At 35.9% G+C, this 27170-nt stretch overlaps 1 protein-coding gene across 1 annotated transcript in view; it reads left to right on the forward strand.

Moving 5' to 3' along the window:
* Nucleotides 1-27170, forward strand: part of DPP10 (dipeptidyl peptidase like 10) — a 760992-nt gene that overhangs the window by 733064 nt on the left and 758 nt on the right. Inside the window, exons 20-25 of the mRNA XM_052656314.1 lie at nucleotides 5949-6143; nucleotides 7075-7129; nucleotides 22573-22672; nucleotides 22926-22984; nucleotides 23093-23165; nucleotides 25825-25898. Coding sequence (XP_052512274.1) covers nucleotides 5949-6143; nucleotides 7075-7129; nucleotides 22573-22672; nucleotides 22926-22984; nucleotides 23093-23165; nucleotides 25825-25898 — 556 coding nt within the window. The remainder of the gene's footprint in view (nucleotides 1-5948; nucleotides 6144-7074; nucleotides 7130-22572; nucleotides 22673-22925; nucleotides 22985-23092; nucleotides 23166-25824; nucleotides 25899-27170) is intronic.

A 27170-nucleotide genomic window follows, 5' to 3' on the forward strand; every position in this document is an offset into this window, starting at 1 on the left:
GCGAAGAACTGACTCATTTGAAAATACCCTGATGTTGGTTAAGATTGGAGGTGGGAGGAGAGTGGGACGACAGAGGATGAGATGTTTGGATGGCATCCCTGACTCAATGGACATGAGTTTGGGTTAAACTCCGGCAGTTGGTGATGGATAGGGAGGCCTGGCCTGCTGCAGTCTATGGGGTTGCAAAGAGTTGTACACAACTGAGTGACTGAACTGAACTGAACTGAATATCAAACACTTCCCTAGTTGTAACTCCATGGACATGTAATTCAAGGCAAAATTATTTGTAAACAAAAAAGTGATCAGAAATATGAAGGTTATATTATTATTTTCCTAATGGAAGAAGATAGGAATGTGGACAAGAAACAGTTCTCTGACAGAAAAATATTTTTTCTTATATGATGTAATGACTATAGTAGAAAAATCATTCTGCCAAACTGCGTATTGGATACTCCTTCCATCCTAGGAAATCTATGGATGACAAAGTGAGAAATAGAAGTAACTGACCAAGAAGCCCTTGACCAATGGGTGTATTTTAATGTATATATTGCTTGAAAAAGTACAAATTTCATTAGCTTTTAGATATACTTACATTGCAACTGTATCATTGCAGACCATAAATTTCTATAACATAAATTTCAGATTAAGACAAGACAAAATTGTTTCACTCTACTTTACTCCTATGTTAAACTCATGTTCTATTGTGCAATGAGTTCTCTCCCAAAGAACAAAATCAAAAGTCTTGAAAATTAATCTTCCCTGTGGAAAATTCTTCAAGAGATGGGAATACCAGACCACCTGACCTGCCTCTTGAGAAACCTATATGCAGCTCAGGAGGCAACAGTTAGAACTGGAAATTGAACAACAGACTGGTTCCAAATAGGAAAAGAAGTACGTCAAGGCTGTATACTGTCACCCTGCTTATTTAACTTCTATGCAGAGTACATCATGAGAAACGCTGGGCTGGAAGAAGCACAAGCTGGAATCAAGATTGCCAGGGGAAATATCGATAACCTTAGATATGCAGATGACACTACCCTTATGGCAAAAAATGGGAGGAACTAAAAAGCCTCTTGATGAAAGTAAAAGAGGAGAGTGAGAAAGTTGGCTTAAAGCTCAACATTCAGGAAACGAAGATCATGGCATTTGGTCCCATCACTTCATGGGAAATAGATGGGAAAACAGTGGAAACAGTGTCAGAGTTTATTTTGGGGGGCTCCAAAATCACTGCAGATGGTGGCTGCAGCAACGAAATTAAAAGACGCTTACTCCTTGGAAGAAAAGTTATGACCAACCTAGATAGCATATTGAAAAGCAGAGACATTACTTTGCCAACAAAAGTCCATCTAGTCAAGGCTATGGTTTTTCCCATGGTCAGGTATGGATGTGAGAGTTGGACTGTGAAGAAGGTGGAGCTCCGGAGAATTGATGCTTTTGAACTGTGGTGTTGGAGAAGACTCTTGAGAGTCCCTTGAACTGCAAGGAGATCCAACCAGTCCATTCTAAAGGAGATCAGCCCTGGGTGTTCTTTAGAAGGATGATGCTAAAGATGAAACTCCAATACTTTGGCCACCTCATGCAAAGAGTTGACTCATTGGAAAATACTCTGATACTGGGAGGGATTGGGGGCAGGAGGAGAAGGGGACAACAGAGGATGAGATGGCTAGATGGCATCACCGACTCGATGGAGGTGAGTTTGAATGAACTCCGGAAGTTGGTGATGGATAGGGAGGCCTGGTGTGCTGCGATTCATGGGGTCGCAAAGAGTCAGACACAACTGAGCGACTGAACTGAACTGAACTGAAGAATTTACTGTGACACATTACAGCATCAGTTTCCTTTCTCTTATCTTGTTCCATTCTGTTCTTTATCCTTCTTTTCACACTTTTTAATTTTACTATATCTAAAATAAAAATGCAACCCAGCTCACAGTGAACCCACTCTGATCTAGCACTTATGCAGCTCAAGTGGATCTATTCTATGCCTAGAAAGAGAAAAGAACTAAGAGACTACAAGCAATTTTCCCTGTGTTCCCTTCTTCCACGACCAAATAGATATAGATAAACAGATGTCGGTGCAGCAGTTTTGAAATTCTGTGGTGTAGGAAAAAAAATAAAAGAATTCTGCCATTCAATAGATCTCTTGTGGAAAGTGCTCTCACTGGTAAATATTTGCCTTTTATTTATTCTAGCCAAAGCTTTAGTGGTAAGGAAAAGACTTTTTAAATGTACTCTGCATGATATTAACTATTTGCAAACCTGGTGGCTTAGATGGTAAAGAGTCTGCTTCAGGTGTGGGAGACCCAGGTTCAATCCCTGGGTCGGGAAGATCTCCTGGAGAAGGAAATGGCAACCCACTCCAGTATTCGTTCCTGGAAAATCCCAAGGATGTAGGAGCCTGGCAGGCTATAGTCCATGGGGTCACAAAAAGTTGGACATGACTGAGTGTCCTCACTTTCTTTCCTTCTATTCTATAATGAAAACAAACAAATAAAAAGAATATATAATTGCCAGGGTAACTGGTAACAAAGTCAGGACCAAAATATATCTCTTCTGAATATAAATTCACCTCCTTTTCATGAATTCTAATAGCACCATGTGAACATGACAAACATGTGCTCTGAGCAAATCTTTTCACTTTATTTCAGTTTTTGATATAGATGATGTTTTGTTATGTTATAAAGAGGTGACTTGTTTTGCCATTTTAAAGGTGTATTGAATTTTATGTGTTTTGCTTAGCTTTTTTATTATTTACTCATATTGTGTATTTTTCATCTAAACAGACACCACTGATTGATTGTTCAATGTATTAATATTAAAACAGATGCCAAAGTCTGCCTTTGAAGACCTTAACTTGTAAGAAAACTTTAATCTTAATTTGATTTTGCTTCCTGTGTTAGGAAGTGGACACATTTAGTATTGCTATGGACTTTTTGCTAGTTACAACAGATTGAATTTTTCTTTTCATTAAACTTTCAACAAAAATGTGTGTCTGTATTCTCAACCTTGACGTGCTATTCTTTGTATGAGTCCCTGGGGATTTCTGAAACAGAAAGTAAAACCAAAGTATCAGGAAAAAAGATGTGGCATACAGAAAAAAAGCAAAGAGGAAGCAAATAAAACTTACCAATTCTGTGTGGCCAACACAGTTGCAAGTTGTAGTACCCATTTATTATAGGATAGGTGATTTGGTCTATGGTACTTTCCTATGGTCATCCCTACCACCACGTATCTTGCTATTGCTGCCTCCTCAAATAAGTAATATTTTCTTGCTTTAATTTGTATTTTTAAAAATCTAGTATTTTCTGGTCACCACTTTGTGTAAAATTTTCCCTTCGCTCCTGCAAGCCTCTGACTCGTTCCTTATACTGACAGTGCTTACCATCATTATCCATGTCCTTCTATAATTAATCTTGAAATAGATATACCTGTATTCTGCACCAAAAAAAGAAAGAACAACACACCCAGTTAGAGCAATATGTTAAAATTATTGAGTGTAATGGATTGATAACATTTTGTGCTCAAACATTAAAAGCAGGTGAAGCAAGGTTGAAGTTAAAAATGGCAATTTAGAAAACAGAGCAGAGGAAGAAACTGTATTTTCTTGATATTGCAAGCATGAGTAAGGAATTGAGTTTTTGCCTTGAAAAATCTTCAATCATTTGTTAATCATAAGTTTGGTAAATATTCAATAAATCACATAATAATTTTGTATTGCTTACTATATTTCACAAAGTATTTTTCAAGTACATTATGCCACTTAATGCTTAAAAATTCCTTGAGGAAAGCACAGCAGATTCTTCCATTATTAAAGATAAGGAAACTAAGTCTTAGTGTTTTAGTATCTTTCCTATCTATGTTCAGAGTGAAGTTGGGACTTAAACTGTCATGTGTTTACTAAGCTTAAATGTTAAAGTTAATCCTTGTATCTTGTTCTCTGTGAATCATATTTTGCTTTCTAAAATTCTCAATAAATCTCCAAGCTTCAAAATGCAGGATTTATTAAGCTTTTCAAGGTCCTCTCACTTTAAACTTTAGACGAGTCTACTTTCCCTGAAAACATCTAGTTCAGCAAGCATTTTCTATGTTCTCCATGCACCAGAAAGTGTGCTACGCATGATGATTCATGCCATTTCTCAACTGGTAGACAAGTTAAATCAGTATCTGGAAATGTGGAAAAAAATACCAATTTTAGACTTCATTCTGAATTAGGCAATTGAATTTCTAGGGAAAAGAATGTGGAGATGTTTAGTCATAATTCCTAATAATCTGACCAAGAGCTAACTGTGCAAAAAATAAAATGAATTAAAATTTTTTAAATTAAATTTTATAAAAGAGATAAAGATTGTAAGCATTGCAGAAAGACAAAACAGATCTAGGTTTGGATCATGTAATCACTCTGAAATGTGTGATTTACAAAGGAATGGAGTAGGTCATAATTAAAACCCATCCATAGCACTTATTTTGTCATAATTCTAGAGGCTAGACCTCCAAAAGCTAGGGTTCAGCAGGTTCTGTTTCTTCTGAGACCACTCATTGGCTTGCAGATGGCTGCTTTCTTGCACCTTCTTCTCATGTTCTTTTCCTTGTGCATGCCTGCACCTAGGGTCTCTGTGTGTCCTAATTTCCTGCTGCAAGGACACAGGTCAGATTAGATTAGGGTTCAGCCTAATAGCCTCATTTCAATTTAATCACTACTGTAAAAGCACTATCTCCAAATACATTCAGACTCTGAGGTGGTACACATTACAGATTCAACATACAGTTTTTGAGACACAGTTTATCCCGTAATAACATTCAATATGTTTTAGTTGTCTGACATTTTGCCCTATTCCCTGTTTCCTCTTTAGTCCCCTCAACCTCTGCATCTACTCAGTTCCGCTTGCTGCTTAGAAGTTTTTTTCTTTAGCAAACCTGATAACCTCAGAGCTTGTTAATGAGGATTAGTTTGTGCATTGGTATATTTTAGTTCTTCTAAGCAATATATTTGCCTAGACTTGAAGGCAAGTTTGGTGTCTTTACAAGGGAGTGTGTAGGGTGAAATTTTCTGGTATGTAGCCTATGAATCCGCACTTCCTGCATTGCAGGCAGTTTCTTTACTTCTGAGCCATTGGACCACTGGAGAAGCCTTTGGACCTAGATAATCTGTGTGATTTTTATGAGAGTCTGCTTTTTTTTTTTTTTCACCTTTCTGTATTCCAAAGAGAATAAGTTATAAATACCGCTGTAAAGTGACATTTTAAAATTGTATCACATTTTCCCTCTGGAGAGAATGTTCATGCTTTATAATCTGTGTGTCCTTCTTTACTTCTAGCTTTCAAATTTTTCAAACATATGTGACTCTGCTTCCTTTTCTTGCTGTCAGCTTCAGAGATGAGAAATATCTTTCTCACTCTTTGCTTAAATTCTTCTCAGTGAGAATTCTGTCACAAGAAACAATTCAGGAAATATTAATGCAGTGTTTCTTTTTAAATCTGATATGCTTTAGGATTGCACATCTCTTGTTAAATTATTTTTAAGCCTCCACAACTGATCCTGCTTTCTATCAGATCTCTAACCCCTTATATACCCTCTGTAAGACATTTTGAAAACACTGTAAGAAATCCAATAAAGTAGGGCCTGTATGTCAACTTCATGATCATCCTTTAGAAATGTCTATGAAAGGTGTGTGTATTTTTCTTTGTTCTCTTTTCAAAATGAATTAAAATAGTTTCTCATGAATAGTTTTAAGTTCTGTTTTATATTTTAATTTCATTCAAGAGTTTTCCATTCAAAAGCTTACAAAGGGAAATGACATTCATATTTTCAGGTTTAATATCAAGAATTAACTGAAATTTTAATAATCAACATGGGTCTTTCCCATAATTTTTAACTAATAAGTAAGAAAACTTGTATTTCTATTGCATTATTAATTGCTCTTGTTTTGAGTCAATGTATCTGTATTTTCAGGGATGAAGAACCAGGAGGCCAGCTGGTAACAGATAAGTTCCATATTGACTGGGATTCAGTACTTGTCGACACAGATAACATCATCATTGCACGGTTTGATGGCAGAGGAAGTGGATTTCAGGGCCTGAAAATTTTGCAAGAGATTCATCGAAGGTTAGGCTCAGTGGAAGTAAAGGACCAAATAGCAGCTGTGAAGTAAGTAGGTGTACATCTTCCTATTGTTTGTCCTATGTGAATGCTAGGTATGTGATATATAATACTATTTATGCTAAGAGGTTTGTGTTTTAATGATCAGACAACTTTCTAGGTTAATTATATAGACCAGTAGTCCCCAACCTTTTTGATCCCAGGGACTGGTTTCATGAAAGACAATTTTTCCATGGACCAGAGAGAATCTGATGCCACCATGGCCTAACAGAAGGTGGAGCTCAGGCAGTAATGAGAGGATGACTGTAAATATAGATAAAAGTCCACTAACTCCCCTGTTTCTCACCTCCTGATGTGTGACCCACTTCCTAAGAGGTTATGGACCAGTACCAATCTGTGGCCTGGGGAAAGGGACCCCTGATATAAACTATTTTTTCAAGTATCTTTCACACTCATTGACATAATGAAAGAATTATCATATGTCCCCCTCTAGAATTAGAATTTACTTTGGATTTGTGAAATGGGAGAGAGCTTCATTAAACTACAGTATTATTTACTTAAAATAATCACAATGTCTATTATTTTCCCAGTTAATTACAATTCTTGAGCTTTCATAAATACGTTTCCCACATGAATGAGAAAAGGTGAACTGAGAAAGCTAATAGGTTCTTTAACACAGCATATAGATATTACCTAGGATATTGTTAAAATGTAGATGCTAATTCAGTAGGCCTGTAGTGGACCCGAGATTCTGCATTTGTAACAAGCTAACAGGGGTGACACCCAAATTGCTCCACTACCCTGAGAAGCAAGATTTTGGTATACAGTACCGTTCTATATGAACAGAGTTCTAACCACTAAAGCAGTTCTTGTTTGACTTCTGTTTTGGTTTTGTTTTTTTTTTCCCTTATGGCTAAGAATGAATTTCTATGGTTCATTTAACTCAAGAAGATATAACTATAATTTTTTTTCATTTCAGATTTTTACTGAAACAGCCATACATTGACTCCAAAAGATTAAGCATTTTTGGAAAGGTAAACAGTAGGAATATGTGTACATACATTACCTGTTTCTATGTGTACTTGTATAATTACTGTCTTCATATTACTATAGTTTCTGTTATCCTTTAAAATGAAACATTATAATTAATATTATATAAATTCAGTTATTTGTTAATTCAGCAACTATGTACTGTGTATCTCTAATTGGAACCTGGTGTTAGAAATAGAGCAACAGTAGGACAAAAAAAAAAAAAAAAAAGGGATCTATTTTCATGAAGATTACCTTCTAGAGAGGAGAAAGAGAAAGTAAACAAGTAAATTAAAAGCATAGTTTCACCTGGTATTGTGTCTTTTAAGGAAAACAAAACAAGAAAAACTGATGGATGAAAGGACCAGTGTTGTTTGATTGAGTGGTCAAGTAAGGCTCCTCCGATTTCAGTGATATTTAGGTGGATACTTAAATAACAAGAAATAATCAGTCATGTAAATCTGTTGAAGGAGCCTGTTATCCAAACAAGGAACAAGCATCACAGACTTGGCAAAGACTACAGGGCTTAGAGACTAAAAAATGACCAGTATTTATAATTATGTTGCTGTGCTCTTGGATGATATTTACTTCCCTTTAAAATAATTTTCTATTAAAGTATAGGTGGGACTAGTTATAAAGAACCCACCTGCCAATGCAGGAGAAAAAATGGACGTGGGTTAGATCCCTGGGTCTGGAAGATCCCCTGGAGGAGGGCATGACAACCCACTCCGGTATTCTTGCCTGGAGAATCCCATGGACAGAGGAGCCTGGTGGACTACAGGCCATAGGGTTGCAAAGAGGCAGACATGAGTGATTATACAAGCACAATTATCTCATATAGATACAAAACTAAATAGGAAAAAAAAATTTTTTTTTCCTTGAAATGGGCACTCTTAGGATTTACTCTCTTGTTCTGTTGTTCAATCTCTGTCATGTCTAACTCTTTGCAACCCCACAGACTGCAGCATGCTAGGCTTACCTGTCCTTCACCATCTTATGGAACTTGCTCAAACTAATATCCATGGAGTCAGTGATGCCGTCCAAACATCTTATCCTCTGTCATCTCCTTCTCCTCCTGCCTTCAATCTTTCCCAACATCAGGGTGTTTTCCAATTAGTCAGATCTTTGCATGAGGTGGGCAAATTATCAGAGCTTCAGTTTTAGCATCAGTTCTTCCAGTGAATATTCATCACTGATTTCCTTTAGGACTGACTGGTTTGATTTTGGACTGAATTGGTTTGCAGTCCAAAGGACACTCAAGAGTCTTTCTTCTCCAACACCACAGTTAAAAAGCACCAATTCTTCAGTGTTCAGCCTTCTTTATTGTCCAACTCTCACATCCATACATGACTACTGGAAAAACCGTAACTTTGACTATATGGACCTTTGTCAGCAAAGTAGTATCTCTGCTTTATAATATGGAAAACTCAGCAGTAGCCACAGGACTGGAAAAAGGTCAGCTTTCATTCCAATCCCAAAAAAAGGCAATGCCAAAGAATGCTCAAACTACTACACAATTGTACTCATCTCACACACTAATAAAATAATGCTCAAAATTCTCCAAGCCAGTCTTCAGCAGTACATGAAATATGAACTTCCAGATGTTCAAGCTGGTTTTAGAAAAGGCAGAGGAACCAGAGATCAAATAGCCAACATCTGCTGGGTCATCAAAAAACCAAGAGAGTTCCAGAAAAACATCTGTTTCTGCTTTATTGACTATGCCAAAGCCATTGACTGTGTGGATCACAATAAACTGTGGAAAAAATTCTGATAGAGCTGGGAATATCAGACCACCTGACCTGCCTCTTGAGAAATCTGTATGCAGGTCAGGTAGCAACAGTTAGAACTGAACATGGAATAACAGAATGGTTCCAAATAGGAAAAGGAGTCAATACACAGTCAATGCTGTATATTGTCACCCTGCTTATTCAATTTATATGCAGAGTACATCATGAGAAATGCTGTGCTGGATGAAGCAAAATCTGGAATCAAGATTGCTGGAAGAAATATCAATAACCTCAGATATGCAGATGACACCACCCTTATGGCAGAAAATGAAGAAGAACTAAAGAACCTCTTGATGAAAGTGAGGGAAGAGAGTGGAAAAGTTGGCTTAAAGCTCAACACTCAGAAAACTAAGATCATGGCATCTGGTCCCATGACTTCATTGGAAATAGATGGGGAAACAGTGGAAACAGTGGCTGACTTTAATTTTTTTGGCTCCAAAATCACTGCACATGGTGACTGCAGCCATGAAATTTAAAGATGCTTGCTACTTAGAAGAAAAGTTATGACCAACCTAAACAGCATATTAAAAAGCAGAGACATTACTTTGCCAACAAAGGTCTGTCTAGTAAAGGCTATGGTTTTTCCAGTGGTCATGTACGGATATGACAGTTGGATTATAAAGAAAGCTGAGCACCAAAGAATTGATGCTTTTCAACTGTGGTGTTGGAGAAGACTCTTGAGCAGCCCTCAGACTGCAAGGAGATCCAACCAGTCCATCCTAAAGGAGATCCGTCCTGAGTGCTTATTGGAAGGACTGATGTTGAAGCTAAAACTCCAATACTTTGGCCACCTGATGGGAAGAGCTGACTCATTTGAAAAAACCCAAAGCTGAGAAGGATTGAGGGCAAGAGGAGAAGGGGACGACAGAGGATAAGATGTTTGGATGGCATCACTGACTCGATGGACAGGAGTTTGGGTAAACTCAGGAGTTGGTGATGGACAGGGAGGCCTGGCGTGCTGCAGTCAATGGAGTCGCAAAGAGTTGAACACAACTGAGCAACTGAACTGAACTGAATCTGCATACAGGTTTCTTGTGAGGCAGGTAAGAGGTTCTCATATTTCCATCTCTTTGAGTGTTTTCTACTATTTGTTATGATCCACACAGTCAAAGGCTTTAGCTTAGTCAATGAAACAGAGATAGATATTTTTCTGGAATTCCCTTACCTTGTCTATGATCCAGCAAACATTGGCAATTTGATCTCTTGTTCTTCTGCCTTTTCTAAAACCAGCTTGAACATCTGGAAGTTCTTGGTTCACATAATGCCAAAGCTTAGCTTAAAGGATTATGAGCATAACCTTACTAGCATGGGAGATGAGTGCAGTTGTTTGGTGGTTTGAATATTCTTTAGTACTGCCCTTCTTGGGAACTGAAATGAAACTTGACTTTTTCCAGAGTTATGGCCACTGCTGGATTTTCCAAATTTGCTGACATATTGAGTACAGCACTTCAATAGCATCATCTTTTAGGATTTTAAATAGCTCTGCTGGAGTTCCATCCCCTCCACTAGCTTTATTAGCAGCAGTGCTTCCTAAGGTTCACTTAACTTCACAATCCGGAATGTCTGGCTCTGAGTGAGAGACTACACCATAGTGGTTATCTGGGTCATTAAAGTCTTTTTTGTACAGATATTGTTTATTATTTCCATCTCTTCTTGATCCGATCTGCTTTTATTAGATCTTTGCCATTTCTGTTCTTTATCATGCCCATCTTTGGATGAAATGTTCCTTTGGTATTTCCAATTTTCCTGAAGCGATCTCTAGTCTTAGCTCTCTGTTTGTTGTTTTCCTCTTTTCTTTGCATTGTTCATTGAGGAAGGCCTTCTTGTCTCTCCATGCTTTTCTCTGGAACTCTGCATTTAGTTGGGAGTACCTGTCCCTTTCTCCCTTGCTTTTCTTCTTCTCTTTCCTCAGCTATTTGTAAAGCCTCCTTAGACAACCACTGTGACTTCTTGCATTTTCTTTCTCTTCAGGATGTTTTGTTTGCTGCCTCCTGTACAATATTGTAAGGCCTATGTCCATAGTTCTTCAGAAACACTGTTTCCTTGATCTCATCCCTTGAATCTACCAATCACCTCCATTATATATAGATAGGGGATTTGATTTAAGTTGTACCTGGCTGGCCTAGTGGTTTTCCCCATTTTCTTTAGTTTAAGCTTGAGTTTGGCTATGAGGAGCTGATGATCTGAGTCAACTCCAGGTCTTGTTTTGCTGACTGTATCCAGTTTCTCCATCTTTGGCTACAAAGAATGTAATCAGATTTTGGTATTGACTATCTGGTGATGTCCATGTCTAAAATAATCTCTTGTGTTGTTGAAAAACGATGTTTGCTATTGACTGGTGCATTCTCTTGGCAGAATTATATTAGCCTTTGCCCTGCTTCATTTTGTACTCCAAGGCCCAAATTACATTTTACTCTAATTATCTCTTTTGATTTCCTACTTTTGCATTTTAATCCTCTATGATGAAAAGGATGTCTTTTTTGGTGTTCTAGAAGGTCTTCCAAGTCTTCATAAAACTGATCAACTTCAGCTTGTTTAGCATCAGTAGTTGGAGAATAGACATGGATTACAGTGTTGTTGAATGGTTTGTCTTGGAAAATAACTGATATCATTCTGTCATTTTTAGGTTGCAACCAAGTACCACATTTCAGACTCTTGTTGATTATGAGGGCTACAGCATTTTTTCTATGGGATTCTTGCCCACAGTAATAGATATAATGGTCATCTGAATTAAATTAACCATTTTTGTCTATTTTAGTTCACTGATTCCTAAGATGTTGATGTTTACTCTTGCTGTCTTCTGCTTGACCACATCCAATATACCTTGATTCATGAACCTAACTTTCTAGGTTCTAATGCAATACTGTTCTTGACAGCATCAGATTTTACTTTCATCACCAGAAAAATCCACAAGTATTTCCGCTTTGGCCCAGTCACTTCTTTTCTTCTGGAACTATTAGAAGACCTCCTCCCTCTTCCCCTGTAGCATATTGGACACCTTCCAACCTTGGGTGGGGCTCTTCTTTTGGTGTCGTATCTTTTTGTTTTTTTTATACAGTTCATGGAGTTCTCACAGCTAGTGTACTGGAGTAGTGTTCCATTCCCTCCTCCAGTGGATCACGTTTTGTCAGAACTCTCCACTATGACCTGTCGGTCTTGGGTAGCCCTACATGGCATGGCTCATAGCTTCATTGAGATATGCAAACCCCTTCACCATGACAAGACAGTGATCCACAAAGGAGCATATGTAACATATAGCAGTATTAACTACATTTATCATGTGGTATATTATATATACCTGGTACTTAGTTATCCTATAACTAGACGTTTGTACCTTTTGAGTGCCTTCATCCAATTCCCCTACCTACCTCTACAATACTGCATTAGTTCCAGTTTAGTGTCTGTTTTCACAACATAGTGATTTGATATTTCTTGGTGTTGCTGAGCTGGACTAAGTCATGTCTGACTCTTTGTGACCCCATGGACTGTAGCCTACTAGGCTCCTTTGTTAAAGGGATTTCCCAGACAAGAAATACTGGAGTGGGTTGCCATTTCCTTCTCTAGGGGATCTTCCTGACTCAGGGATCAAACCTGCATCTGTTGCTTGGCAGGCAGATTCTTCACCTCTGAGCTACCGGGGAAACCCCACTAAATCAGAGGGAGCACATTATAATTACAAACCTGTTCTTCCCTTTTTTTCATCTTTTAAACTGAGATATAATTGACATACTAAAAATCACTCTTTGTAATAATATTGTATCTAGAAATGAAATAGTAGAAGTTCTTCCGTCTTGTTCTTTTTCAGGGTTCTTTTATCTCATTTAGACATTGTATTTCTTTATAAATTTTAGAATCACCTTTTGTAATTTTTTTTTTTTTTACTACATCACATAGCATGTGGGATCTTAATTCAAGGACCAGGGATTGACCTCATGCTCCCTGCATTGGAAGTACTGAGTCTTAAACAAGGGACCATCAAAAATAGACCACGGGGATTTTCTTGGGAATTCTACTGAATCTGTGGATCACTTAGGAAAAACTGACATCTAAGAAATATTGCCAGTTTCACTTTATTTTTTTTAAAGATATGTTTTCTTTGGAGTTTTATAGTTTCTACAGTATGTGTATAGTTATGAATATCTTTTTATTCATCATATTTGGGGTTTGATGGGTTCTTTGAATATGTTTAATGGTCTTCCATTAATTCCATCAAAACTGGGATTTCATACTTGGAATTCTTTAAGGCTTATATTGCATTTGTAATTTTGTGTTTGCTTTGTTTTATTTTAATTATACTTACATGATACATTGGGTCAGCAAACACTAATGTTGACTTTTGTCTCAAATTTTTGGTCAAGATTAGTTTTTTTTATTGATTCAGTACAAGTTCATGACAAGAATAAAAACAAAATTATTTCACCAATCCTTTTATGCAGCATAATTATCTCTTGTCATCTTTAGTGGTAGAGTTTTGTACAGTCTCTTTTTAGTTTGGAATCTATGCATTTTGTCTACATCATGCATTGAGTCATCATAGCAGAAGGCCAAAATCACTTGCATTTGCAAAACAAATAAAGAAACAAGCAAGCGAAACTGGCTTTATGCTTGTTTACCTCTCATGTTTACAGTTTTCAGTAATATCTGGCCTTTGTGAATTCATAACCTTTGTGCCAGCTCAATGTTGTATTCAAAATTACTTTTAGTTGTTTTAGTTCTTCATTTTTTTTTAATTAACACTTTTTATTTATTTATTTTTTGTTTAGTTTTGGTTTTGTTTTCAGTTGAATCTATTAAGATGTCAGTTTCACCAAATGCTAGAAATGGTATGGCCACACTGAATGTTTTTACCATCAATGAGGCTAAATCAGTGTTCCCTTCTAAGATTCTAGGCTGAGTTAGAATTTATTGTGGAAAGTGTTATGATTCAAGTGAAACGTTCTAGAGGGCCAGGAATTTTAATTTCAATCGACAATCTTTAAGAGACTTATTTCCTTTAGCTATATAACTATTTGATTGAGTTTCTGGGTTTTTCTTCCCTTTGGTCTCAAGTTCTTTCTGTTTTTTATGGCCTATTATATGTATATATCTACATCTATATCACCCTCACTAAATAATTGATTTCATTCATTATAATTGACTTTGTAAGCAGAAATGAAATTTGCTTAGAAGTTTTCAGGTAGATTTCATTGTTGGTCTCCATAAAGCTGAAATAGTGAACTCTAGGAAATTGGTCAATATTTTTTATTTTATGTGTAATTTGTTCAGTTTAGTCTTTCAGAATTTGGAAAGCAATACTATTCTTTCTACCCTTGTAAACTGATTAAGGAATATAGAGTTTTTAGTATTTCTAAAAATGTGTTTTGTGTCAAATAATTTATAATTTTAGACAACATCCCTATCTATATTCTATCAATTGAAATAATAAGCCTGCAAATGCCAGGAAAGCACTGATTAAATAAATGCATTCTCTTCTAAATTATCACATGGATACTAGAGAAAAACTTCAGCCAACATAAAAGATAATGCTTGACTTTTTATATCCAATTTCATTTTAATATTGCACACATATTCTATAGGTAAACAAAATTAACTAAAAAGTTTTAACTATTACCTAACATAGATTTTAAGCTTATTCTGAGAGTTATTTATTGTTCCAAATGAATTTTCTTCAATATAGTTAAGCCAAAATTCTTACTGGTTATAAGTATTTCTTCCACCTTTTTACTTCACTGCTTTTGTTCATACCTTTTAATTTATTTCTAATAACAGCCTCAAGTCTGTACATGGGTTTTATAATTCTACTTCTTATTAAGTCTCATTCAGAGGTCCTTTCCTCCATTAATTATTCACCAAATCTCTCCCACTGGAAATCATCATTCCCTCCTGTGTATTGAAAGAACACTTTGTCAGTCATTTCTTATATTCATTATATCATAATGTAGTGCATTATATTTGTGTTCTTATTTCATTTCTTATGTCAGACTGTAAGCCTTGTCCAGGTATTTATGTTTTATTTGATTTTCAGTTGCAAAAATATTTTAACTGAACTCATTTCATGTTCTTTCTCTCCTCTGGGATTTTCTCTTTCCTGCTAGATAGCCAACCCTTATCCTTTAGGGGAATACACTTGCTTTTTGGCTTTAGTGTTTTCATCAAATTTGGAGAATATCCAGTTATCATTACTTAAATTTTTATTTTTATTTTTTTTGCTGTTCCAATTTTCCAAAGTTTTAAAATAGGTATGTAATTAGGCCAGTTGAATTTTTCCCTAAGCTCACCAAAATATTAATATTTGATATTTTTATATTTTTAAAAAAATATTTGTCTCTGTGTGCTTCATTTTTCGATATATTATGCTGTTGCCCATCGACTATACTCTTGCAGGCAGGAAGCTGTAGCAATCCATGGAATTCTCCAGGCCAGAATACTGGAGAAGGTAGCCATTCCCTTCTCCCGGGGATCTTCTAAATCCAGGGATCAAACCCAGGTCACCTGCATTGCAGGTGGATTCTTTACCAGATGAGCCACCAGGGAAGTTGCTCAGTTGCCTCCAATTCTTTGTGATGCCATGGACTGCAAACCCCCAGGCTCCTCTGTCCTTGGAATTCTCCAGGCAAGAATACTAGAATGGGTTGCCATTTCTTTCTTCAAGAGATCTTCCCAACCAGGGTTCGAACCCGGGTCTCCTGCATTGTAGGCAGATTCTTTACCATTTAAGCCACCAGGAAAGCCTTGGTGGGTATAGTATGCTTAATAATAATTCATTTTAATATTTTAAATTATTTCCCACTCTTTGTTCTTTTCTTTCAAGATACCTTTGACCTACTGCTCCTATTTTCTCCACTTTCTCAAATTCTCCCAAAACATTTGGCTATATTCTTTTAACTAAAATTTTATTTAAACAATATTTAATTTGAGAATAATTGAAATTTTCAAAAGATGCTGCTTTGACTGAATCACATAATACATCTCTTTTATTTAATCCTTTTTGTATTTTTCAATAGAATTTTTAGTTTTCTTTATGGATCTCAGTATCTTTCCTGCTTTGTTTATTTCTATGTATTGTTTATTAGTACATTTTAATGTTTATTGTGAGAAGTATGTTTTTGTCAGTGCTATTTTCTAAACTTGTTTGTTAGATAAATGGAAAGCTTATACTATTAGCATATTTAGCCATTAACTGGCCATCTGTTACTCAATAATTATTCAAATGACATGATTAAAGATGTTGAACCATTTTAGTTTGAAAAATTATCCTTGTGACCTAATCAAGTTCATAAAATACAGTATAATAATATTAATGTTCTTTGTACCAAGTAATTATATTTGTGTTAAAAGTAAACAAAAAAAAACCTACTGAAAGAAATTTTTCTGACTTTTTTTTTAAGATTGATGACACAAATTAAAAATAAGTGACAAAATTTAATACCCTGTAAGCATCATACTGAGAATTTGTATTGCTGTGATTACCAGGCCAACATTAATGAAATTAAAATGTATTCATCCAACAAACATTTACTAAGTGTATACTATGTGCCTAGCACTTTTCAGTTGCTGGACATATAGAAGTCACCAACACAAACCAAAAGCAAAAATAAAGTCTATCTTTTTAAAAATTTTTAATGCAATGAAGAGAGATAAATGAAAAACAAATAATTAGGAAAGTATATAAAATGTCAGATATGATATTGCAGTTCAGAAAAGTGAAGCAGAGAGACAGGAGATCAAGATTAAAAATGAGTTAGCAATTTTCAATTATGAGACAAGAACTATTTCACTAGGGGATATTGATTGGTCTAAAATAGGGAAATTTGAGGAGACAGACAAGAGACCTTCTGGAAGGTAAAAGAAATTAAAAAATGCAATAAGTATGGAAGTTTTTCAAGCAACCTATGGAGGTAATTATTTATTATTTATAGTCTTTTAATAATAGTCTCAATTGGGGTAAGAGTTTGTTAGGGACACTGAGTCACTTCTAGGGTTTGAACTCTTGTGTATAAGATGAAGAAAAAAAATCAAGACAGGAATATAAAAATTGTAATATAGTATATGTGATTACATTAAACAAATTTAACAGTTGTCATGCAAATTAATATAATACATTTTATTATTCATAAAGTATTTATAGAATTTTTACTTCAAATCAATTCACTATATATTAGAAGTGATGTGATTCAGAGGGAATCATACAAGTCTAAAGCTGTAGGAAAACTTCTTTTTTTCAGGTCTGTTACTATATCTTTTTGATTACAACCATGATGAAACCTTTAGGGTTTCCCTGGTGGCTCAGAGGGTAAAGCGTCTGCCTGCAATGCAGGAGACCTGGGTTTGATCCCTGGGTTGGAAATGGCAACCCACTCCAGTTTTTTTCCTGGAGAATCCCATGGACAGAGAAGCCTGGTAGTCTACAGTCCGTGGGGTTGCAGAGTGAGACATGACTGAGCGATTTCACTCACTCATGAAACCTTTTTTACACACTGTGTCAAAAAAGTCACTTTATTATTTCAAAACATGAGGCCCATGAAAATGTAAGTCCTCAGTAAAATGATATTACAGATTTCCCCTCTCCCCTGCTCTTCTAGTCCTTTTGTCTATCGGATTCAATTTTTTACACCAAGGGTAAAATATACTTTTTAAAGAAATAAAATTTTCTATACTTTAAGTCCACAGAATGAACTTTTAAAAGTCTAGACAAATTTGTTAAAATTTTACAAGTAATGCTAAAGATATTTTGCAAACGCACATGATGTAACAATTGTAATGAATGGAAAAATCTGATCACTGGGAATACCAATGAGATGACAGCACAACTGAAACATAGCAGCCTATACCAATTATTGACCATTATTGGTCTATATCACATTAGTAAAAACATCTTCTCATTAACTACAGTCAATATGATGAACCCCCGTTTTTGGCATCTTCCTTATAGATATGAGTTGCTTTGAAAATTAAAGCACCATTCCATATCTGACTAGAACTTAAGATTCCTAATATCTTGTGAGATATTATTTTTCCAAGAACTTTTTCATGATCTATTCTTATTATTATTATATATTTTATTATTTTAATTACAGGATAATTACTTTACAATATGGTGACTTTTTTTCCCTACATCGAATCAGTATTAGGTGTATACTCCTAATACTCCTCCCTCTTGAACTTCCTCCCACCTCCTCCCCACCCCACTTTTCTAGGTTGTCACAGAGCACTGGCCTTGGATTCCCAGCATCATACATGGACTCCCACTGGCTATCCATTTTACATACAGTAATGTGGTAGGAATACAAACTGATACAGAGAACAGTATAGAGACTCCATAAATAAACTAAGATAAAGCTACTATGATCTGTTCTTATATTCAGTAAATAAATATGAAATGATAGAGAAGGTAAGCAATTAAAATTTATTTTAATTCTGCCAGTATTGATTTTCTTTTAAAAACAGAATTTATTAGCTGAAATTAATTAGATTAAAGCAGTATTTTGAATTAGATTTTTAAATGCTATAGAGAGAATTTTATTCAAAACCTTTCAATATTGTTAAGTTTTCAATTTACTTTCATTGATCCCAAATGCCAGATTTTTTTTTAAGAAAGCAGATACAATGTCTTATGCAAGCAGCAGTGATTTACAACAATACTTTCACTTAGAATCACATGGAGAACTCCACAGCCCATTCTTCACATATTGATTCAATTGATTTTGAGGGCACTGGTACACCCGCACGCGTGCGCGCGCGCGCGTGCACACACACACACACACACACACACACACACACACACACACATATTATTTCCACTAGTCTAGGGAATTCTGGCTGAAGTTAGAAAGATAGTCAGGTGGGAATCCTTATTACGTTATTACACAATAAGAACTTTCTATTCAAAATATGGATCAGCAACATAAAGATCTCCTGGGAATTTGTTAAAAATGCAAAATCTTGGGCCCTATCCCAAATCTACTGGTTTAGAATATGAACTTAAAAAGACTCTCAAATAGAACTCAAAAAGAACTTTTGGGTATTTTTATGAGATCACCCCCTCCTGTGAAAGATACCTTTCTTACTTCCTGGAGTTAATCAAGCTCAATCCAGGAATCATGTGAAACTGAGATAAAAAACAATACAATCTATTAATTTATATTATTTAAATATGATATACAATTGTTCTCAGGATGGTTATATTCAGTTATTCTCTCAAAGTAGTCATTATATAAATAACAGAATCATAACCAGAAATCATAATCATAATCAGAAATTATGGTAGTTGTGGAATTAGAATCAGAAAAGTTATCAGCTAAGATGCATTTTTCACTATGAGAATACTGTTGCTGCTTGGGAAATATTTGAAACCTCTTGTCTGCAACACAATCTTCATGATAGTGAATTAGAAACTTGAAAAGTTCCTTATAGGGAGAGAATTTTCAGTCTCTCAACACTTTTGCTCTATAATTGCTGTTTATTTACATGCTTTGCATGACTCATTCATTTCTTCATACTTCTGAAGAGGAGCAGAATATGCCATCCCAGAATATGTCTCTTTGGCAAAACAGTTTTCTTTTGAGATGATTATTTTAAGAGACAGCATAAACAGGAGAAGCTTTAAAAACAGAGTAAAAGTTACCCTTTTGCAAGGGACATTTACATTTATAAAGAAAATCTCTGTTTATGTTTCCCTCTCTTTACAAGGAAGCGAATCTTGTTTTTCAGGCCCTAAGACATGTCCAGCTTTATGCCACTCCATGGACTGCAGCACACCAGACTTCCCGGTCCTTCACTATTTCCCAGAGTTTGCTCAAGCTCATATTCATTGAATCAGTGATGCCATCCAACCATCTCATTCTCTGTTGTCCCCTTTTCCTTCTACCTTCAATCTCTCCCAGTATCAGGGTCTTTTCCAGTGAGTTGGCTCTTCATATCAGGTGGCCAAAGTACTGCAGTTTCAGCATCAGTTCTTCCAGTGAATATTCAGGGTTGATTTCCTTTAGGATTGACAAGTTTGATATCCTTGCTATCCAAGAGACTCTCAAGAGGCTTCTCCAGCACAGTTTGAAAGCAGTAGTTCTTTGGTGCTCAGCCTTTTTTACTGTCCAGCTCCTCACATCCATTCATGACTACCGGAAAAACCATATCTTTGACTATATGGACCTTTATCAGCTAAGTAATATCTCCAATTTTTAATATGCTGTACTATTGTTTTTGACTACTCCTTTCTTTTCTCTGCATCCCCTCCTTTCCCTGATAAGCCACTGTTCGAACCTGCCCTTTGGAACTCGGGGAAGGCCATGAATGTTGGAATCTTATCTACTCCCTACAAACAAGAAAAGGGGGACAGATAGTCTTCTGTGCCCAGGAGCCCCTCAGACCTGCTCAGTTTCAACAGGGAAAGGGAAGAGGGGATATAGGTATGTTAAGAGAGAGTAAATTATTTTGGGGCTTCCTTGATGGCTCAGATGGTAAAGACTCTGCCTACATTGCAGGAGACCCGGGTTTAATCCCTGGGTGGGGTGAATCCCCTGGAGAAGGAAATGGCAACCCACTCTAGTATCCTTGCCTAGGAAATCCTCTGGACAGAGGAGCCTGGCAGGCTACAGTCCCTGGGGTTTCAAAGAGTTGGACACAACAGGGTGACTACTGCTTTCACTTTCTTTTCAAGTTAGTGTTAGGAAACACATGGGGCCTTAGAAGAATAGATGGGAGGCAAGGCTTGTGACACAGGGAGTCTGGGTGTCAATTTCTAGTCTCCTTTCCTGTGACAAGAATCAATCTTCCCTCAGTGATGAAACTTCCAGGCAGGGGCCCTTGAACAATTGATTTACTTTTGGAGAATCTGCCTTTAGGCAGATAAAGGCATTCAGAGAAAGAGAAAGCTTCTCTCTGCATTTGCTGTTTTTGCAAGTGCTTACAGCTCAAAATAATTAATATGCTAAGTGGCATACTTTTGGGTGGTATATTCTGCTACTCTTCACATATATTCTCTCAACCACTACAGTAATGTCTGATTATATTTTGGACTTTCCAGTACCCATTTTTAAATGATGCTTTAGATAAGCATAATGACATTATTTATTTTTCATCTCAAGAGTTATAGAGAAAATAACAGTTTCCTATAGCACCAAAACACACTAGAATCATCTGCAAATCTTTCACAAGTAGAGCTTATCATGAACCAGTTGCATTAGAATGTCTGTAATAAGGCTTGAATATTAATATCTGAATTAATAATACCTATCAGGATATGATAATACCTATCAGAATATGAAGAAGGCTGAGCGTCGAAGAATTGATGCTTTTGAACTGTGGTGTTGGAGAAGACTCTTGAGAGTCCCTTGGACTGCAAGGAGATCCAGCCAGTCCATTCTGAAGGAGATCAGCCCTGGGATTTCTTTGGAAGGAATGATGCTAAAGCTGAAGCTCCAGTACTTTGGCCACCTCATGCGAAGAGTTGACTTGTTGGAAAAGATTTTGATGCTGGGAGGGATTGGGGGCAGGAGAAGAAGGGAGGATGAGATGGCTGGATGGCATCATTGACTCGATGGACATGAATCTGAGTGAACTCTGGGAGTTGGTGATGGACAGGAAGGCCTGGCATGCTGCGATTCATGGCATCGCAAAGAGTTGGACACGACTGAGTATCTGAACTGAACTGAACTGATCAGGATATTCCAATGTCTGGCAAAGTGAAACACAACACCAAGAGCACAGCAAAAATTAATGCCTAAAATGCACTGACAACTTAGTAGGTTATCCCCTTTACCCAGCATTACTATAGTTATTAAAATCTCCTCTTGAATTTTCTAGTCAGAAAAATGGTCTTCAAAAGAAAACTAGACACCTTGATTTATATATTTTTAAAATGTATAATTAAATTTGTTCAAAAGCATTTCAAGGTGGATATTTACAAATTGAATTTAAAAATAATCCAACACATCTAAGTAGCAAAAGTATTTATCATATATGAGTTCTTTCAAATGTTTAGTTGTGTGGATTGAAAACAGAATCTATACTTGTGGTGATATATATTAAACATTTAATACTTCTTTCTTAATTCTTAATAATCATAATTTTAAATGTTTTATTAACTGAATATGCTGTTTTATTAAATATATATGTCTAAAATGATGTATGATTTAATCACTGGGCTTCCCAGGTGGTACTAGTGGTAAAGAACCTGCCTGCCAATGCAGATGGGGATTCAATCCCTGGGTCATAAAGATCCTCTGGAGGAGGGCATGGGAATACACTCCAGTATTCTTGCCTGGAGAATCCCATGAACAGAGGAGCCTGGTGGGCTATAGTCCGTAGTCGCAAAGAGTCAGACATGACTGAAGCAATTTAGCATGCAGGCACATATTACCCTGATTTCAAATTATTTGGATCTATTCCCAGATATCAGATCAAAGAGCAAATATTTGACACTTGATGATAATAAATTTTATATTTTACCTAAAGTTATTGAAATAACATTATATAAAAATTTAAATAACTTTTCAAAATTTTTGTCTGTACATAACCATGTTTTGTGTATTCTTTGCTCAAATCTGGAGCATTATGAGACATTCTGATATGTATATTAACTAACAGTGACCAAAAGGTAAAACATTAAAATGTCTCCAGGAATAATCAATAATCTTACATATATAACCTTTTCTTTTTGCCAGGGCTATGGTGGCTATATTGCATCCATGATCTTAAAATCAGATGAAAAACTTTTTAAATGTGGATCTGTGATTGCACCCATTATAGACTTGAAGTTGTATGGTGAGTACTTCCTACAGACTGACCTAAAATAATGTATTGATTTATAGAAACAGAAGTCCTCATGTAGAGATGCTCAATCGAGGTCATTTACCATGTACCTTCAGAGATGTATTCAACAGTTTATCACCTCTCTGATTCAATCAGTTTTACTCGTGCATGACAATGAAATGTGAACGGTAGAAACTAAATAATGAAATGTGCTAGTCAAATGGTTTTTAGTGTATCCTTAAATTTCTGTTTTCTTGGATCACAGCCTCAGCTTTCTCTGAAAGATATCTTGGTATGCCATCAAAAGATGAAAGCACATACCAGGTAACTAACTTAAAAACAATGAATAAAGAATAGTATTTTTATTCTAAAAATTCTGAATGCAAATATAGGTAAATCTCTATATACAGATTTTTGTGTTTTTATTTATAGGCATCTAGTGTGCTACATAATATTCATGGCTTGAAAGAAGAAAATATATTAATAATCCATGGGACTGCTGACAGTAAGTAGCTACTTAGTGTCATTTGCTGCTACTGATTGATGGAGTCTGATCTTGAACAAAGGGGCACCTCCAAGGATTTGCTTACAGGAGGTGCTATTACCTTCTGGGGAGGAGAGCAGAAGAGAATGGCACAAGCAATCTGATACCTGGTAGAAAGTGGGCAGAAGGACAGAAGGACATCAGGACTTAAAGTGGAGGAGGCAACGGGGCTTGATGGCAGCCACTGTGCAGTGAAACTCTGTGATGATGGAAATGTCTGTGCAGCTGAACACAGTAACCACTGGCCATGTGCGCTTGACATGCTTAGTATGACTGAGAAGCTGAATTTTTACATTTTATTTCATTGTAATTAACAAATATAAATAACCATGTGTGGTTAGTCACTACTAGGATCATGTTGTTCAGCATACTGCAAATGGACTCTAACCTTGAAAGCAACAGCATAGCAAAAGGTGCCAGCACTGAGATGAAATTCTGATGAGATTTCTCACTTAAGTTAAAACAAAAACCGAAAAAACCACTTTTATATCATCTCCTTTTTTATTATTTTATACATTGGAGATGGATGTGATTGATATGGCTAATAACAATATCATTTTATATTCACCTGAAGTGTTTGTGGCTCAAAGAAATTATATCTTTTTTCACATTATTTTATGTGAAATTTTACAACAGAAGGCTGAGTATTTATAGCTCCACTCACAGATGAGAAAAATCAATTTCAAGGAGGAAACTGATTTATCCAAGGCTACCTGGCAAGTGAACAAAGAGAAGCAAAGCCTTGAAGCAATATTTCCTAAATCTTAAACTTGTTTTTGTCAGTCCACTCTGCCTTGCCTCAGTATTTTTATCCCATTTTACAGAGAATATTACTAACAAGGTCTTACAGTGAAGATAACACTAGCCTTCAAACTTGACTTTTAAGCATGTCAGGTCATAGTTAAAATAGTTAAATCAGAGCTCATATCAATACCGATATACAAGATGTATATATTATGTATATAGTATATATGTGAATAAATAGGTAAATGAGGGAGAAGAGACAAATCTGCCTTAGGTAGATTTCCAAACCATTTTCGTAGGTGCCCCACCTCAAAAAGGCAAAGCTTAATCCTCCTCCCTTCACCCATTTGATTTGCTTCAAAAGACAACTGACTGAGGCGAGCCTGTGGAATAGCACAGGGAACTGGCAGTGCTCTGTGCTATGCTTCACCCACCTGATCAAATGTAAGCAGAACTTCAACACCAGTCACTTCAAAGGAAATGCACCTACATGTTTGCGCACACACACACACACACACACATACACACACACAAATGTACTCACACACACACATTCACATATTCCATAGGGGACTGGTAGATTATAGGCAGTCAGTCAATAGTAATATAATACTACCATTGTTAGGATTATCTTTCAAAATTATCATCAAATCAGGAAACTCAACCAACTAGACTTAATGCCTCTATTTAGTTTTAAGAAGGGATACATGGCAACTATCAACATGCTTTGCACTAGAAACTAAACAGGGGAAAAAGAAAAAACTGGAAAATCCATTTGGACATTTATTTTCAGCTTTATCCATAAAGCTGAATGGTGGAGTCTTTTTCAGTTTGTTTTCTACAATAAACAAATAAGGTATATAGAGTATCATTTTACCTGAGTCATTACCCTATTTATTAGCATTTCTGGTAGCTTACCTTTATGGAGCAATTTGTACAGTTATTTAGAAATGACAAGGTAATTTTCCCATTAAGTACAATAAGAGAATGTTGGGAAAGATTACGAGACTTTTAAAAGATGAAAATGATCATTTGGAGTCTTTTATTGTCTGCTCTGTGGCAGGATCAATCAGTACCATAGCATTAGAGCCATGAAGTCTAAATGATTGGTAAGGCTGCCCTACTTTTACAAAGACAGTTGAAAAAAGTTAGCTTAAAAGTTATTTACAGAGATTTAAAGATTCACAGTTTAAGAATGTACAGCCAAGGCAGCCTATGAGCAAAATGCTCTACGAAATTATTGAAGTGCTTTGTCTCAGTCTTCACAGCTAGTTCAGGTCAATGTTGCTGCGCACACGTAGGCTGCTGTGCCACTTAGTTCAGTTTTGTAACTGAGTTTCAGGGAGTAACAAGTCAGAAGGAAAGAGGAGAAACCAATATGGTCCACATTAAATATTACCCCTGAGTAATGAGATATGCATGCTATTTTCTCAAGATGTGCTTTTCTTCCTAATTTGATATAAAGCAGAATGTCAGTGTTTGAGATTGACCCTAGTAATCCTCAGAAACGAAGAAGGCTGGTTTGCTGTATTACTATCCAGACAGACATTCACTCTGTTAAAATTATTATCATGGTATAAAATACGTGAATAATTAGAAATAATAAATGACATTCAGTAAAGTAAATCTAACCACAATTCTGTAGAGTAAGTAGAGACTTAGTAGTAACTCCTGCTTTAATGTATTTTTTATAATGTGAAGCTCAAAGTTTTATTACCATTGTATGGACTGGCTTTCCAGATAAAGCTAGGTATCAGTCTTTTAAATGTGCACTGGATGTAACATAAAATACTTAATTTCTTTGAAAAAATGTTATAAAAATGTTCTAACCCTGAAAAATGTATTTCCTTCAATATCATAATTTAATTTCTTGCAGCCAAAGTTCATTTCCAACATTCAGCAGAATTAATCAAACACCTAATAAAAGCTGGAGTGAACTATACTATGCAGGTAAGCCACTTTTTCAGAAGAATGTGTTGTTTTACCTTAGTTTCTTGTTGTGAGATACAGAACACAGTTTTTGTATGATTCCATCTCCCACCCTTTTATTTGTTGTTTTTTTTTGTTCTTCTTTTTTTTTTTTTTTTACCAAATTGTCTTTACTTCCTTATTACAGTGAGAATGTAGATCATCTTGTTTTACATGTGAATTGCATAAACTCTTTCAAAAATGCTTCTTTCTCAGACATTTACTCATATCACTGATAAGAAATTCTTTTAAAAATGATAAATTTTATTTCCCTTCTTGTCCCTTTGTCTTTCTGTCTGTCTCCATTACTCTTTGAGTAAATATCACAAGAAAAAAGGGAAAAAAGAAAACATCATTTACATTTCTGCATTCAACCATACTTAGTAAATATTTATCAAGGACTTAATTTACATGGGTCTCTATACTAAATGGATCAAGAAGACATACTTTAAACATCAAAGAACTTTCAGTCTGATGGAGAGTTAGAAAGGGAAATAAAGTTACTTTCATTCCTAAGCATTTGGAAGAACTAAAAGTGATTCAGCTTATAAAAAATGATTCAGCTTATCAAAAATATAGGTACCACGGTTAGAATGATGAAAAATGAAGATGTAGCAATAAACAGATGGAGGGTCATGGCACTGACGATAAGACTGTGAGGCTTTATTTACTCAGAGGGAAATGTGGCACTAGCTAAAAACTTTATACCCAGGAATTGATGTGACAATATTTCCACTTATATTTTTAAAAAAAATCACTGATGTTGTTGATATTGGAAAGGACACTGTCAAAGTAAAAATTTCATTGTGCAAAAGTAGACGAAAAAGGAAAATTTTGTTTGGGACTACTGTAATAAGGGAGGAAGACTAAACTCAACTTTTTTGAAACAAAGGGCTGGGGAGTTTTTAAGAGTCCGCATGGAGGGACTCATTGGTCCTGGTGTTTGGTAACAGGCCAAGGAAAAGTAAAGTAAGGAAAAGTAAGGAAAGGAAAGGAAAAGTAAACTTTCTTGTGCCTTTATGGTAAGAGATAGTTTTACAACTTGGAGACTGGGAAATGGGGATGCTCTCTCCTTCAGTGTTTACATTTGAAAGTGATGGTTTCCAGGACTTCCCTGGTGGTCCAGTGGTTAAGAGTCAGTGCTTCCAATGCAGGGTATGCAGGTTTCATTCCTGGTCTGGGAACTAAGTTACCACATGTTGTATGGTGCAGTTCCCCTGCCCCCCAAAATAACTAAAAGTAAAAAAAAAAAGA

This window comes from Budorcas taxicolor, chromosome 2, assembly GCF_023091745.1.
Source record: "Budorcas taxicolor isolate Tak-1 chromosome 2, Takin1.1, whole genome shotgun sequence".
NCBI lineage: Eukaryota > Metazoa > Chordata > Mammalia > Artiodactyla > Bovidae > Budorcas > Budorcas taxicolor.